Source organism: Rhamphochromis sp. 'chilingali' (assembly GCF_963969265.1).
Source record: "Rhamphochromis sp. 'chilingali' genome assembly, chromosome: 21".
Taxonomy (NCBI): domain Eukaryota; kingdom Metazoa; phylum Chordata; class Actinopteri; order Cichliformes; family Cichlidae; genus Rhamphochromis; species Rhamphochromis sp. 'chilingali'.
The window spans coordinates 30,153,722-30,166,680 of NC_137949.1; the positions used below are offsets into that span (position 1 = coordinate 30,153,722).

The window sequence follows — 12,959 nt, forward strand, 5'->3', positions numbered from 1 at the left end:
CAAATCAGTGTGTGTAATGTAATGTGGTGACAGCGTTGTTTACAATGTAAAGAAAAGAAAACTGAGACGAAAAACAACTCCTTTCCTCTAATAGTAAATATTTATGTTTTATTAATACATTTAACAGTAATTTGCTCATACAGGTGTCCCCTCTTGGATTTTCCCTTTATAGCTAATGTCTCTCCTATTCAATTCCCATATTAAGAAAAATACAAAGAGGCCACTAGGATGAGTAAATCACTGTATGGGATGTGAGTTTTTGAGACATGCTTAGAAAACATAAACATTTACTACAGGTGTTTTTTCTTTGTTTATTTTCCATATGGGCTGTACCATGTTATAATCTCTTTGACTGTTTACAATATGCATGGAAATGTAGTATTTTTGGGACCAGTGAGGCTGTTTGTAGCAAACAAAATTGAAATGAATACTTGGAAAGCATTAAAAAACACGATGACTGTGACTCTAACCACTTTTGTTCATTTTGTTCGAACACTTGAAATTCAGCCCCTGACCTTTTGAAATAAAAACACCCTAAAACATGTGTAAACTAAAACATAAATACCACAACAGTAAAGGAGAAAAAAACGAACTGTCCAACATTTTTAATTAAAAAAAAAAGTGTTTCCAAGAGTAATAAGAAAAACATTTACAGTTTGTGATCTATTAAAGTTCACTTAGTGACATTACATCATCTCATACAACAGAAAAGGCTTCATTTAAAAACAAAACAATCCCTGGAATCACCAGTCCTGTTGCATTATAGAGGTAAACATAACCATGGAAATACTACTTTGAAATAACGATCGGTTTCCAGCATGTTGTCTTTTCATTTAGATCATTTTTAATCGACAGCATTTAATCCTAAACAAACAGTGTAGGGAGCCGCGGGGCCACAGCGTCAGTTTCCAGCTCGGACTTTTTGAATGTGTCCCGTGTGATGTGTTTGCTCTCTTTTGGCGTATGCTGAGTTTAGTCTGCATTCTGAGTCCTTCTCTGTCTCTCCCTCTCTCTCTTTTTAATGCATCCTTGAGAATGGATCAGTCATTTATTGTTCTGTTTCTCTTTCACTGAAAATGGCCTTTGATTACCAATAGTCGTGGACATGAGGTACAAAATGCTGGAAAAACAAAAAAATATGAGAAACACTGATGTCAAAAAGTAATTAACTACCAAGAGGTCTGATGGGTTTGAGAGCGCTGTTGGTGAAGTGGTGTATGACAGGTCTTCTAAGTATAGCTGTAGTGGACTCCATCTCTTTTTTCGTTTGTTTTTTAAGAGCTTGGGCAAAGCTAAAGCATGGGAAAGAGGTACTCATGGAGGCCAAACTGTACATTGCCCGCTTTAATTCCTCATACCCGCTTCGGGCAGTGCTGGGAGTGATCAAATCCCATGCCTTGCTTCTCACAGGGCACCCCCCACCCCCCTTCCCTCCCTCGAAGACCTTGAAGTTTAGCTGCACTTGCAGGACTTGACGACCATGTTTGAAAGCTGCTCGACTTTCGGGGAGCGACCCACGTAGTAGAGGATGGTTAGGGGCTCCAAGTCCTGAGGAACACAGCAGGGAGAGGCGGACGCTTCGGGGTTCAAGGTGTTGTACAGGCTCAGCAGCTGTGAAAGGAAGATGACAAAAGAGATGAGGGTTGGCAAGCACATTTCCAAACACCAAAACGGATTCGAGAAGTGGCACTTTTTCTCACCGAGCTGTGGGTGGTGTCTGCACTGCGTAGGTAAGGACAGGGACCAGAGCAGAAGTTGGCATAGTACCCTTCGGGCTGGTGTATCCACCTCCATCCCAGATCCTCACGGAAATTAATATATAGTTGTCGCACGCAGCAGTTCTCCTCGTAATTGCTGCAGAAATGAAAGGGGGAGACAATGATTACCCTCTTGATTTGGAGGATAACACGCAAATTTAAGTATACATTTTCCGCCCCGTGGCCTCAGTCAGAGATGAGACTCAAGTTCAGAAATTCCAGTCTTAGGTGTGCCCTTTTTTTTCCCTCTTGGAGTCAGCCCAGGTGTCTTTGGTACTGCCTGTCATAGGAAATCCAGAGTTGAGGAGACGGTGTGTAAGAGGCGGTAGTGTTTGCTAGTACCGAGACAGATCCTGACTTGTATAATCTAGTACCTCCGCCATGCTCATCTGGGTGATTAACAAGTTTATTGCATGTATTCTTTGTGTGTTCTGCGCTTATTTACACGTCTTCCCTGTCATGTTTTTTGAAACGTGACAGCTGATATTTTAATTGGATGCGGGTGCTTTATTCAAGTGTCCCTGGAATATTAGCCCAGTAGGCAAATGTCTTAAATTGTCAGCGCAGGTGCAGCCAGAGAGAAACGGTTTTGGGAGAATTTATTTTAAGATGATGAGCAATAGTCTAAGTAGTGCATTACATTTTCCAGGGGGAGCGAATGAGGCTTACTTGAAGCAGTAATTGGTGTCAAGTGCCCGCTTGCGCCTTCGGGAGGAAGCCTGGGCATCCAGCCTGTGGGGAGGGAGCATCATGAGGATGAGGTGGGGGTACAGCTGCTCCTTTTGGCTTTTCACACGGCTCTGCTCGTCATACTCTGCTTCCATCCCTGCAGGAGGAGGGTTTTTTTAAAGATATCAAGGGGAAAAAAACTACACATTTTTTTTAAAGACTCTTCAACAGCTGATGTTAGTGAAAGTAAGATTTAGTTTCAGTCAGCATAATCAGTTGTAACTCTTACATATGAATACTCTCCAGGCCCAACTTCATTCACTTCTGTCTCACTTTTCTTCCCTTCCTGGATTTCACACTGGTCCCTCTAACTTCCTTTCTTCCCCTCCATTCTCCCCCTGGGCCAGTGTCTGCTCATCCACTCTATCCCTGATAGCTAAAGCAGTGGATATCTCAGGAGAGATGCTGCTGGTGGATATGTACGGCCCTCTTTAATTTGGGGCCAAACGTCTGAGCGCCGTGGCAGCACATTCCTTGTGGCCAAGCCAGTCAAGAGCGTTCCCAGGACCGAGGGCCTGGGGGCCCCAGCGCTAAGTGAGATACCAGATCGATTGTATTCCCATGCTCTGTGCCTCTCTCTCTTCCTCTTAGAAAGGAAACCCATTATCTTAACAAAAAGACCTCAGTGAGTTTTGCTGCTAGAGGAACATGTTGATGACTGGACTGGAAAGTACTTTTATAGACCGGTTGCATAATAATAAAAGTATTGTGAGTGATATTTTATGACAAATGCATCCTAATTCACCATGAGAAACATTTTTGTAGAGCACACGAGGACTCCTCATCAGTGCTTCAGGCAACTTTAATTGAGGCAGTAAATGCACTAAAACAAAAGATTTCTTTTTGAAATGTAGGCCAAAAATCCAGAAATTTCCAGTCTACCTCCTTTTGTACAAGTATCTCTCTGCCAACTCGACACAGCATCAGCAAACAGAGCAAAAGATTTATAGCTGTTATTCAACATTAATACAGGGAGTGCAGAATTATTAGGCAAATGAGTATTTTGTCCACATCATCCTCTTCATGCATGTTGTCTTACTCCAAGCTGTATAGGCTCGAAAGCCTACTACCAATTAAGCATATTAGGTGATGTGCATCTCTGTAATGAGAAGGGGTGTGGTCTAATGACATCAACACCCTATATCAGGTGTGCATAATTATTAGGCAACGTCCTTTCCTTTGGCAAAATGGGTCAAAAGAAGGACTTGACAGGCTCAGAAAAGTCAAAAATAGTGAGATATCTTGCAGAGGGATGCAGCAGTCTCAAAATTGCAAAGCTTCTGAAGCGTGATCATCGAACAATCGAGCGTTTCATTCAAAATAGTCAACAGGGTCGCAAGAAGCGTGTGGAAAAACCAAGGCGCAAAATAACTGCCCATGAACTGAGAAAAGTCAAGCGTGCAGCTGCCAAGATGCCACTTGCCACCAGTTTGGCCATATTTCAGAGCTGCAACATCACTGGAGTGCCCAAAAGCACAAGGTGTGCAATACTCAGAGACATGGCCAAGGTAAGAAAGGCTGAAAGACGACCACCACTGAACAAGACACACAAGCTGAAACGTCAAGACTGGGCCAAGAAACATCTCAAGACTGGTTTTTCTAAGGTTTTATGGACTGATGAAATGAGAGTGAGTCTTGATGGGCCAGATGGATGGGCCCGTGGCTGGATTGGTAAAGGGCAGAGAGCTCCAGTCCGACTCAGACGCCAGCAAGGTGGAGGTGGAGTACTGGTTTGGGCTGGTATCATCAAAGATGAGCTTGTGGGGCCTTTTCGGGTTGAGGATGGAGTCAAGCTCAACTCCCAGTCCTACTGCCAGTTTCTGGAAGACACCTTCTTCAAGCAGTGGTCCAGGAAGAAGTCTGCATCCTTCAAGAAAAACATGATTTCCATGCAGGACAATGCTCCATCACACGCGTCCAAGTACTCCACAGCGTGGCTGGCAAGAAAGGGTATAAAAGAAGAAAAACTAATGACATGGCCTCCTTGTTCACCTGATCTGAACCCCATTGAGAACCTGTGGTCCATCATCAAATGTGAGATTTACAAGGAGGGAAAACAGTACACCTCTCTGAACAGTGTCTGGGAGGCTGTGATTGCTGCTGCACGCAATGTTGATGGTGAACAGATCAAAACACTGACAGAATCCATGGATGGCAGGTTTTTGAGTGTCCTTGCAAAGAAAGGTGGCTATATTGGTCACTGGTTTGTTTTTGTTTTGTTTTTGAATGTCAGAAATGTATATTTGTGAATGTGGAGATGTTATATTGGTTTCACTGGTAAAAATAAATCATTGAAATGGGTATATATTTGTTTTTTGTTAAGTTGCCTAATAATTATGCACAGTAATAGTCACCTGCACACACAGATATCCCCCTAAAATAGCTCAAACTACAAACAAACTAAAAACTACTTCCAAAAACATTCAGCTTTGATATTAATGAGTTTTTTGGGTTCATTGAGAACATGGTTGTTGTTCAATAATAACATTATTCCTCAGAAATACGACTTGCCTAATAATTCTGCACTCCCTGTAGAGACAAGCGTGTGTCAAGATCCGCTGATAACTAATGAGCAAAAAGACATAAAAGAGCACCACCACTGAATCAGCTAGTCCTGAGACCCCCTAATGTAAATCATCCGAAAAACCACCTGTGCCTCTGCAGCACTAATGAGAATAAATGGAATTTTTCAACAGAAAAATAGATGCCTATCTTCAACGCTCGACAAATCAAACAAAAGCCAAACAAACTGAAGCGCTATCTGGCTCGTAATCATTAATACAACATCTCAAGAGACTGAAAGATCAAAAGCAGAGAAAAATCCTGACCAAACACAGACTCAGAGACCACAGTCTGGGCCAGGGAGTTGGGACAACACACGAGTCTCGGAAACCTATAGAAAGAGGCCGAGTCTGAGACTGAATTCCTGGAGCTATTTGTTAGATTTCTGATTTCACAGTGAATGAAAGCAACAACAGTGAAAGTGTTGCAGTGGAAGGTTTTCAGTTAGACAGCCGAGGAGAACGATTGTGTATTTTTCTTGCTTCCAGTCATAGTGCTTGCGACGTTAAGTTACACTGCTTCATATTCATTGTGGAGAGAAGAGAGAAGCCTCGTTCTCCTCATTTAGTTCTTCACTTGTTTTCCTAATTTTACCTGAAAACACTCTTCTTGATTTATTTACCTGATCACAGTTTAAAGCCTTGTTAAAAGCACAACGTTCATAACTCTGTGAAATCCATCACAAGTTGGGTATCAAATGCAATCTCACCTTTGAACTTGACCTCTAGTACCTCATGGGCATTCTCAATTATATCGCCATTAGGCCTGAAGGTGTGGCAGGGGCAATGCACACTGATCTCCAGGCCGAGATTGGTCCCTGAGGGTGGGGGGAGAGGAACAAGAGCAGAGAGAAGTAAGGAGCAGACATTTTCAGCCCTGAGGCCGTTCTCATTTGTTTCACACGAGCCGGTTATTATTTGGCAGGACATGTAATAAGGTGTGATGCGAGGAAAATGTGGTGTCCCACTCACGTCGATTCATCAGCCACTCTCTCACCGTCTCCGTAACATCAAAGGAGACCCACTCAGGCGTTCCCTTGGTCAGGACGTTCTTGCCCCCAATGTAGCGCTGTTTGGCTTTGGGGTCATCTTTCTGGAGGATCTGCGAGGAAAGATGAAAATGTGACCCAGCTGCATAAACTCTTTTTATTTTTACACACACATGCGCGCACAGAATCGAGACTGTCTGTCTGAGCCAGACTCTCCAGGATGCCTTTGGGCCAAATGTCTACTCTTCATGGAAAAAGTGACTCCGTGTGTTGATATCCCCATTTTGCAAGTTAATGCCTGTGTCTTACCCTCTTGCCAGTGGGAACCTGGCCGTCCTTCGAGTCAGCCGTTTAAACTTTGACTTATCCTTCACACACAGTGTCAGAAAGTATCTCTGAGGGCATTTAAAGCTGCCGCTCTGTTAGAATGTCGACGCTCCCACTGGGCAAAGACTGACAGCGGAAAATATAGTTTGTATCTGCACCAGCATGTATTTGAACAAAGGTGTTTATCTGTAGGGAGAAATGTGTTTGGGTGGTGGGTATGAGCGGTGCTATGGATAACCAGGTTTCTGAACAATGTCAGCATCTAATCTGTCTTCCTGTGGGAACGAGGGGCGGCAGGGCTGCCAGTGTCAGCCCTCTGCCAGTCAGTTCCAGTCTAAAAAATGTGGGGGCGAGTGAGTGGCTCCATTTACTCCCCCCAGTGGGCGACCCTGCCTCTATCTCCTCCTAGGCTCCTGGAAACAATCTGAAGCCCTGACAGTCTGTATTCAGCACTGGCCAGAGCCTTGCCTCAGAGGCGGTATGCAGTCCGGAGACGCTTGTCTCCCTGGCAGGAAATGTTGGAACCTGATCATTACTTCTAGTCTCTCATGGGAGATTAATGAGGAAACAGAAAAAGAAAAAAATCTATTCCTGCCACCCCACACGAGCCTATACCAGATGTATGCATTAACACGCTTCTAAAATGCTTAAGATCACAGAGATTTATATATATATACTCCGTGCTTAATCCTACATGGATGGACAGCTGCTTTGATTGACAGCTGTGAAAGAAGAAACTGCTGAATGGTAATCTAGGGTTTCTTAAAGACGGCTGCACAAGCTCTTAAATCTGTCCTGATGTAGAATCCATTTGATTTTAACCACACGGAATAATGATCAGCACTTGAAAAGAGAGGTTGAGGGAGCCGGACACCCTAATATAAATGTTTTCATCTTTCTCACTGACCCACACAGGCCTTCTGAGAGAAATTCAGCTCTCCCCCTCTTCACCCCACCCCACCTCTGGACTCTGTTAATAGTGGAAATGAACGGCCAGTTCACACACCTGGTAGAGCTCAATCCTCTGCTCGTTTCTCCTGGCGCTGGGGTTGGGGATCCGCAGGGCTCGAAACTCAGCCCGGAATAAGTTGGTGGCGTTCTTCTCCATGATCGACACATTGAAGCGGAATATCTTGGGGGTGATGCCCCTGGGGCAGTTGGGGAGGTCATCTGCAGGTAAAATGGAAAGAATGACATAAAAGATCTGATTTGTTTTTGGTTTTTTTCTGTATTCCCTTAAGCTCCTACTTCACTGTGAAAAGCATATTTTCACAGTGACATCCTCACAGGAGTGGACATGTTTATTGAGCCGATAATTGATAAACCTTTTGCCGAGGATTCCCTTTCTACAAATTTGAATAGTTTAAAGATAAAAGCAAAAGTTCTATTTTTTTAAAAGAAAAAAAAACAATTTCTAGTCTATCAAGGGAGCCATTACTGCAAACCATCTGCTTATGCTTTGTGCGGTCCGAGTTAGCAACAAGTTGAAGTCATGAAATGAAAACCAAATGTCCCATGTGTTAGTGGAGCAGGCTACAGTGGGACAGCAGCGTGCTCCTCCTCCCACCAGCACTTGAACCCAACAGGTGCTCCGAGGGCTCAGCCAGAAGCCAAGTATTCCCTGGAACTCAGAGGTTTAGCTGGGAACATGCGGGCTCACGTGCTGGAGGAGAACAGCACCTGAGCAGGCACCGAGGAGAGAGAGAGACTCCACCACACCAGGGAGAAGCAATAACTCACTGGACACTGTAACATGGTGCATGTGTGTGTTTATGACTGAACACTGACCTTTAGCACAATCGGCCTAATGAATGGCCAAACCGCGATCCCATCTGAAAAAACTTCCTGCTGCATTGAAGCCTTTCTCCTTTTTATACCATAATACCATAGAGCAGTTTATTATTTTAACAGGCCCAGCACATGCACTGTTGAGCAAAACAAGCGCATAGCAAACTTTTTATGAGCCAAGTGGAAACAGTCACTTACAGCCAAGCCATGGCTAATTTATTACTTCAAGCTTAAGCTTTATTACCAAAGCCTCGGATTTGCTGATGGTTGAAAGGGGCACTGCACCTTTAGCTGATTTGCACCTCGAGCAGATTTGGGACAAATGGAAACTCAGAAGTGAGGCCGTTTTCTGTGTCATGCAAAAGGAACTTGCACATCTCCGAGTATCTGTACTTCATTTGACCCATAATCCTATTTCAGTGTCCTCCCAGTCATTATCTGATATTTCCACAAAGTTTTTTTTCTTTTTGATTTTATTTCAGCTTTCCCTATTTATAGTTTGACCTTTCAGCATTTGTCCCCAGCCAGATATCTGTCCAGCGTTTCCACACAATCTATAAGGAGGAAACCTCAGTAGCCCTTTTCCTCCCCTCACTCACTCACTGCTCCGTCTCCCCCACAGAAGGTGGAAAGCCCCACTTCGAGGGGAGATTTGAAATTCTAATCAAGTCTTTGGTTTCCTTTTTGGATGACCTCATTTTTCCCATTGCAATGGTTTTAGGTGGATTTCACATTATGGCTTATTTTTGCCAAGGGTCTGAAAGGTAATTTGTTCCATGTTGGTGAGTGGAAGGGGATTGCTTGTATAATTAAAGTGAGATACAGTCACAAATTGATTTGACCACCACTCCCGACTCCCCCGTCCATTTTTAGATGATAGAGTTTAAGGCTGAGTATCAGGATGCTGACACAAGCTTAATGTATTAACTGTTTGACACGGCACAGGTTATGTCAATAAGCTTCTCCAGAGTTTAATTTCTACTAGTAAAAAAAATCAAGGTGTATAGTTTTCCATGCCAAACAAAGCAACACTCTATATTTTAAACACTGTATAAGTAATTAAAACAACTTCTCATGTTATTTCTAAAAACGCTGTAAAATAGCACACTGCTCTAAGGTCAGAGCATGCTTATTTTGAGTTTTATTGGGAGAGGCTGTCATTAACACATCTGCAAAAGTATATTTATAGTCACACTTTTAAAAAAACCTGGATAACAAAATGATGCCCGCCTGACTCCATTCTCGCATTATCACCCAATTAATTTGAACATATGGGTTTCAAAGGATGGATTAGGGAGTAAAGTTGTCCAAAATGCCCGAAGACAGACATTTGAATAGTTGCTGCTGCCTCGCCCAGACGCTATCGACCACACCTCAGCTCCTGACACGCGTTCAGCCTCCGGTGTCTGGGATTCTCTCCATGACACGGAATCTCCCGGAACGAAGCTCAAAGGAATCACCTCTCTTTGCTCTTTTGCCCAAAGGATACTTGTGATGTCAGTCTCTCCACAGCTTTGTGGATGTAAACAAAGGAAACAGAAAGCACAAGTCAGCAGGTGCTAGCCAGCTGCTGTGGTGTCTAGATCTCATAAAGCAGAACAGAAATTGCATTAGCTGGAGTTCTCTTATTATTTTCCTGAAATTGCTGCATCTGGGATGTGAATTTGCATCATGCTCTAATGGAAAAGTTTGATTTCCCCTCCCCAGTTAGCCGAGGGTTTAATGTACCAAATTCAAACGTTGCTTTTCATCAGAAATAAGTCCATTCCTACATCGGACTGCAGATATCAGCTATGGCAGTGTGGAGGAAACAATGCAATGAGTGACGACCCCCCCCCCACTCTCCTCCTACTGGATTGAAGATGAGGAAGCAAAAATGGTAAAGGCGTGGGAGTTTGATGGAGCCATGCTGTTTCTTTGGAAGCAGACCAAAGACCTCTGTCTCTGTTTGTACAGATGACATCATCTTTCTACTATCCCATATATCAGACACTCTGCTGTCCTCAGAGTTGGTCCTCATTTTTTCTCTACTGACCCAACACTGAGGCAGTGATTGGCTTGAAATTTCACTGAGGCTGCAGGCTCCAATGAGCTAGTCAAGGCCAGTCAGCAGACTCTTAAACTGTTATTGTGTTGCAGGTCGCCCCTCAGTTCAAATATGTCTTTATCTAATTTCCTCAGCAGCACTATCCCCACCGGCTTTGTGATGCACCAGGAAAAAGAAAAGGAAAGGAAGCTCCAAATTCCTGTTCTCACTCAGTTTTGTTTCATCTGCTCATAAATGGCCAAAGCTTTGAATTGCATCGCATTGCATTCGCAGTCGTGTCTAGCAAAGCAGTCTGGGTGCAAGCGTCGCATTAAAGAGTGTGTGAAAGGTTTCTGTTTAACTTCCTAACTAAGCACGAAAAAAGCCAAACTTGACTTTTTTCCCTAAACACTCCCACCTTCCAAAAAGCAGCGAATGCAAAACTCATTAGATTCAGCAGGAATGAAAATGAACTACACAGCAGAAATACCAAGGTGACAGACATTATGTTTCTGCATACTGCAACATGCCCAGCTCTCCTTAAAATTACATAATGGAAAGGAAGAGAAGACTGCTAATTAATGCATGTGGCACCTTCTGTTAATTTAAACAATCTGTGACTCTAGTAAGCTGTTTGGGAAGAAAGTGCTGCCAGTGTGTTCATGTCTTGTATTATCACCTACATTATGGCCCACGGTGTGAGACCAGTGATGTGTCCTGGGCACCTGGCCATCACTGATCCCACTCCTTAGACCTCTGTTTGTTTTGGGAGCTCTGACTACCTCTGACCAGTGGATAAACCCGGAGCTGTGTATTTTGAATGTCAGAAGCACTTTGTGGGACCTGTGAAATGGATTTGATTCAGGGCTTCTGCTGGAACCGGCAGAGGTTCTGCTCAGCGTCACAGCATTGCACAAACACCTGTTGATTTCAGAATCACTACACCGTGCGCTAACCGGCCTCTGACCGTGAGTGGGCACCAATCCAATTGCTCCACTTAGGCTTTCTCTGGAGAATCTGCAGCTCAGCGGGCTTCTGCTTCTGCTTTCTGGAACAATCAATGGGCCATAGTTTATACAGGAAATACCAATATGGATGAACGAGGGAATTAGATCATAACGCGGAGCTACTTGAAGGAAATAGTGGGGGGGAAATAGAAGTGAGTGACAGTGGAAGAAAAAATATTGGGGATCTCACGGCCAGAAAAATGGAAATGAGGTATTGGAGTTGGCAATAAATAGCAGATTTAACAGCCTGAGAATTTTCCTCGCTTAGGAATGTGTCAGACTAAGGCTGGGGTTCCCATGGATTTGGTGTGAGGTATGCATGAGGAACTGTGCTCATTCCAATTAGACTGTTTACTTTGCCCTTTCCTCTGCGCGACGCCACGGAGCGTCTGCGCGTAAAAAGCCGCACAGAGAAGAATGGACTTTCACACCAACCGGAAAAAAATATTTGTCTTTCACCCCCCCCCCCCCTTGTAACCTCGCGTAATAATTAGGTTGGACATCGTGACAAAGATAAAAAGCGTTTGCGCAAGTAACTGGAATGATTTGGGATTGCGTGTGCATCTACACCTAGAACAGGAGGAGTTTCTACTTTATTGGCTTATAAAGGAAAAATTGGAACATTCATAACCCCAAAACAGTACACTCACTGTTTTCTTGTGGCCCATTGATCATGTTGAACTTGTAAATCTCTTTGGCGTAGTACTCTGTCTCCGTGTTATCCTGTCCGCAACTCTGCTGCCGGTCTCTCCCCAGCTCCTCAATGAGCTCCTTGGTGCTGTTATAAAGTGCCAGAACCTGAAACGGTACTTGACTTGGACCTGTTGTTTGAGGCGGACTGGTCATTCGGAGTTTACTGAGAATCTGTCCCCGGACGGCCTCCACTCTCTTTTTCTTTATGTGTTTGATGTCCACTGTGGTGCAAGTGGATAGCAAGAAAGTCACTGTCACACAGTTTGAGAGGAGGAAAAACACAAGTGCTTTGCCCAGATTCATATTTTAATCTGCGTTCGCTCACAGCCGAAGCCTTGTCAAGTAATATTAGAAGAAGGAGAAGAAAAAAATATCCCTTTTTATCTTTTCATTGAAGTCGCGAGTGAGTACTGTTCCTGGAGGAATCCCATTTTCTCGAGTGCTATGTCATCTTTGCCAAATGCGCATTTCCATGGGAGCGAATCCGCGCAATTGTGCAAAAAGGTCTCGACTCTTCAACAAAACTCTTAATTACACTCTTCATTCCCCCTTGTCTCATTCAGGCACCTCTTCCCCTCTCCTTTCTTTGTAGTTTACAGGGACCCGATCTCTCCACCGCCGTTTAGTTGCTCCATTGCATTTGGGGTCTTTCCATCCACTTGTGCAAATATATATATGGAGTCAGTGCGTCTTTGTTGTCTTCTTGCAGTCCAACCTCAAACACACTAAAGACGCTTTCCACGCTCACTCATACTTTATACCCACCATCGGTGACGTTTCTGAGGGAGGGGCCGCGAGCTATAGACCGAGTGCGGACAATGTGCTCAGTCCCACTCCGTAGTAAGATAAATAAGACTGAATTTCATGCTGCCAAACAGTGTTTGAATCATACGCAGCGTAATATTGGGCAATGAGATTTCGCAAGAGAGAAGGGTTGCATTCATTTGTCAAGTGAATAGCAGCATTTTATGGATGTGGCTGAAATTAAGTCACGTTCTGTTGTGTGCCCCACGCGCGCTCACAGCAGTTCAAAAATCTAAACCTGAGGAGGTTTACGTGCTTAATATTTTTAATCGTGGGCA

General features: G+C 43.9%; 1 protein-coding gene across 1 annotated transcript; it reads right to left on the reverse strand.

Moving 5' to 3' along the window:
- Nucleotides 1-88: 88 nt before the first annotated feature.
- Nucleotides 89-12,599, reverse strand: tgfb3 (transforming growth factor, beta 3). The gene is made up of 7 exons (XM_080870911.1): nt 11,835-12,599; nt 7,370-7,533; nt 6,020-6,149; nt 5,758-5,865; nt 2,427-2,583; nt 1,701-1,854; nt 89-1,611 (listed from the first exon to the last, which is right to left on the reverse strand). The coding sequence occupies exons 1-7, from the start codon at nt 12,178-12,180 to the stop codon at nt 1,453-1,455; spliced, it is 1,218 nt and encodes a 405-aa protein (XP_080727037.1). The 5' UTR covers nt 12,181-12,599; the 3' UTR covers nt 89-1,452.
- Nucleotides 12,600-12,959: the final 360 nt, after the last annotated feature.

What these genes read in the sequence shown, in the direction of transcription:
- tgfb3 (XM_080870911.1), bottom strand. Translation starts at nt 12,180, where the DNA reads ATGAATCTGGGCAAAGCACTTGTGTTTTTCCTCCTCTCAAACTGTGTG. An exon ending in AGAGGATTGAGCTCTACCAG is followed by an intron (nt 6,150 to 7,369) that starts GTGTGTGAACTG and finishes CTTTCCTCGCAG; the next exon opens with ATCCTCCAGAAAGATGACCC. An exon ending in ACTAGAGGTCAAGTTCAAAG is followed by an intron (nt 2,584 to 5,757) that starts GTGAGATTGCAT and finishes CTCCTCCTGCAG; the next exon opens with GGATGGAAGCAGAGTATGAC.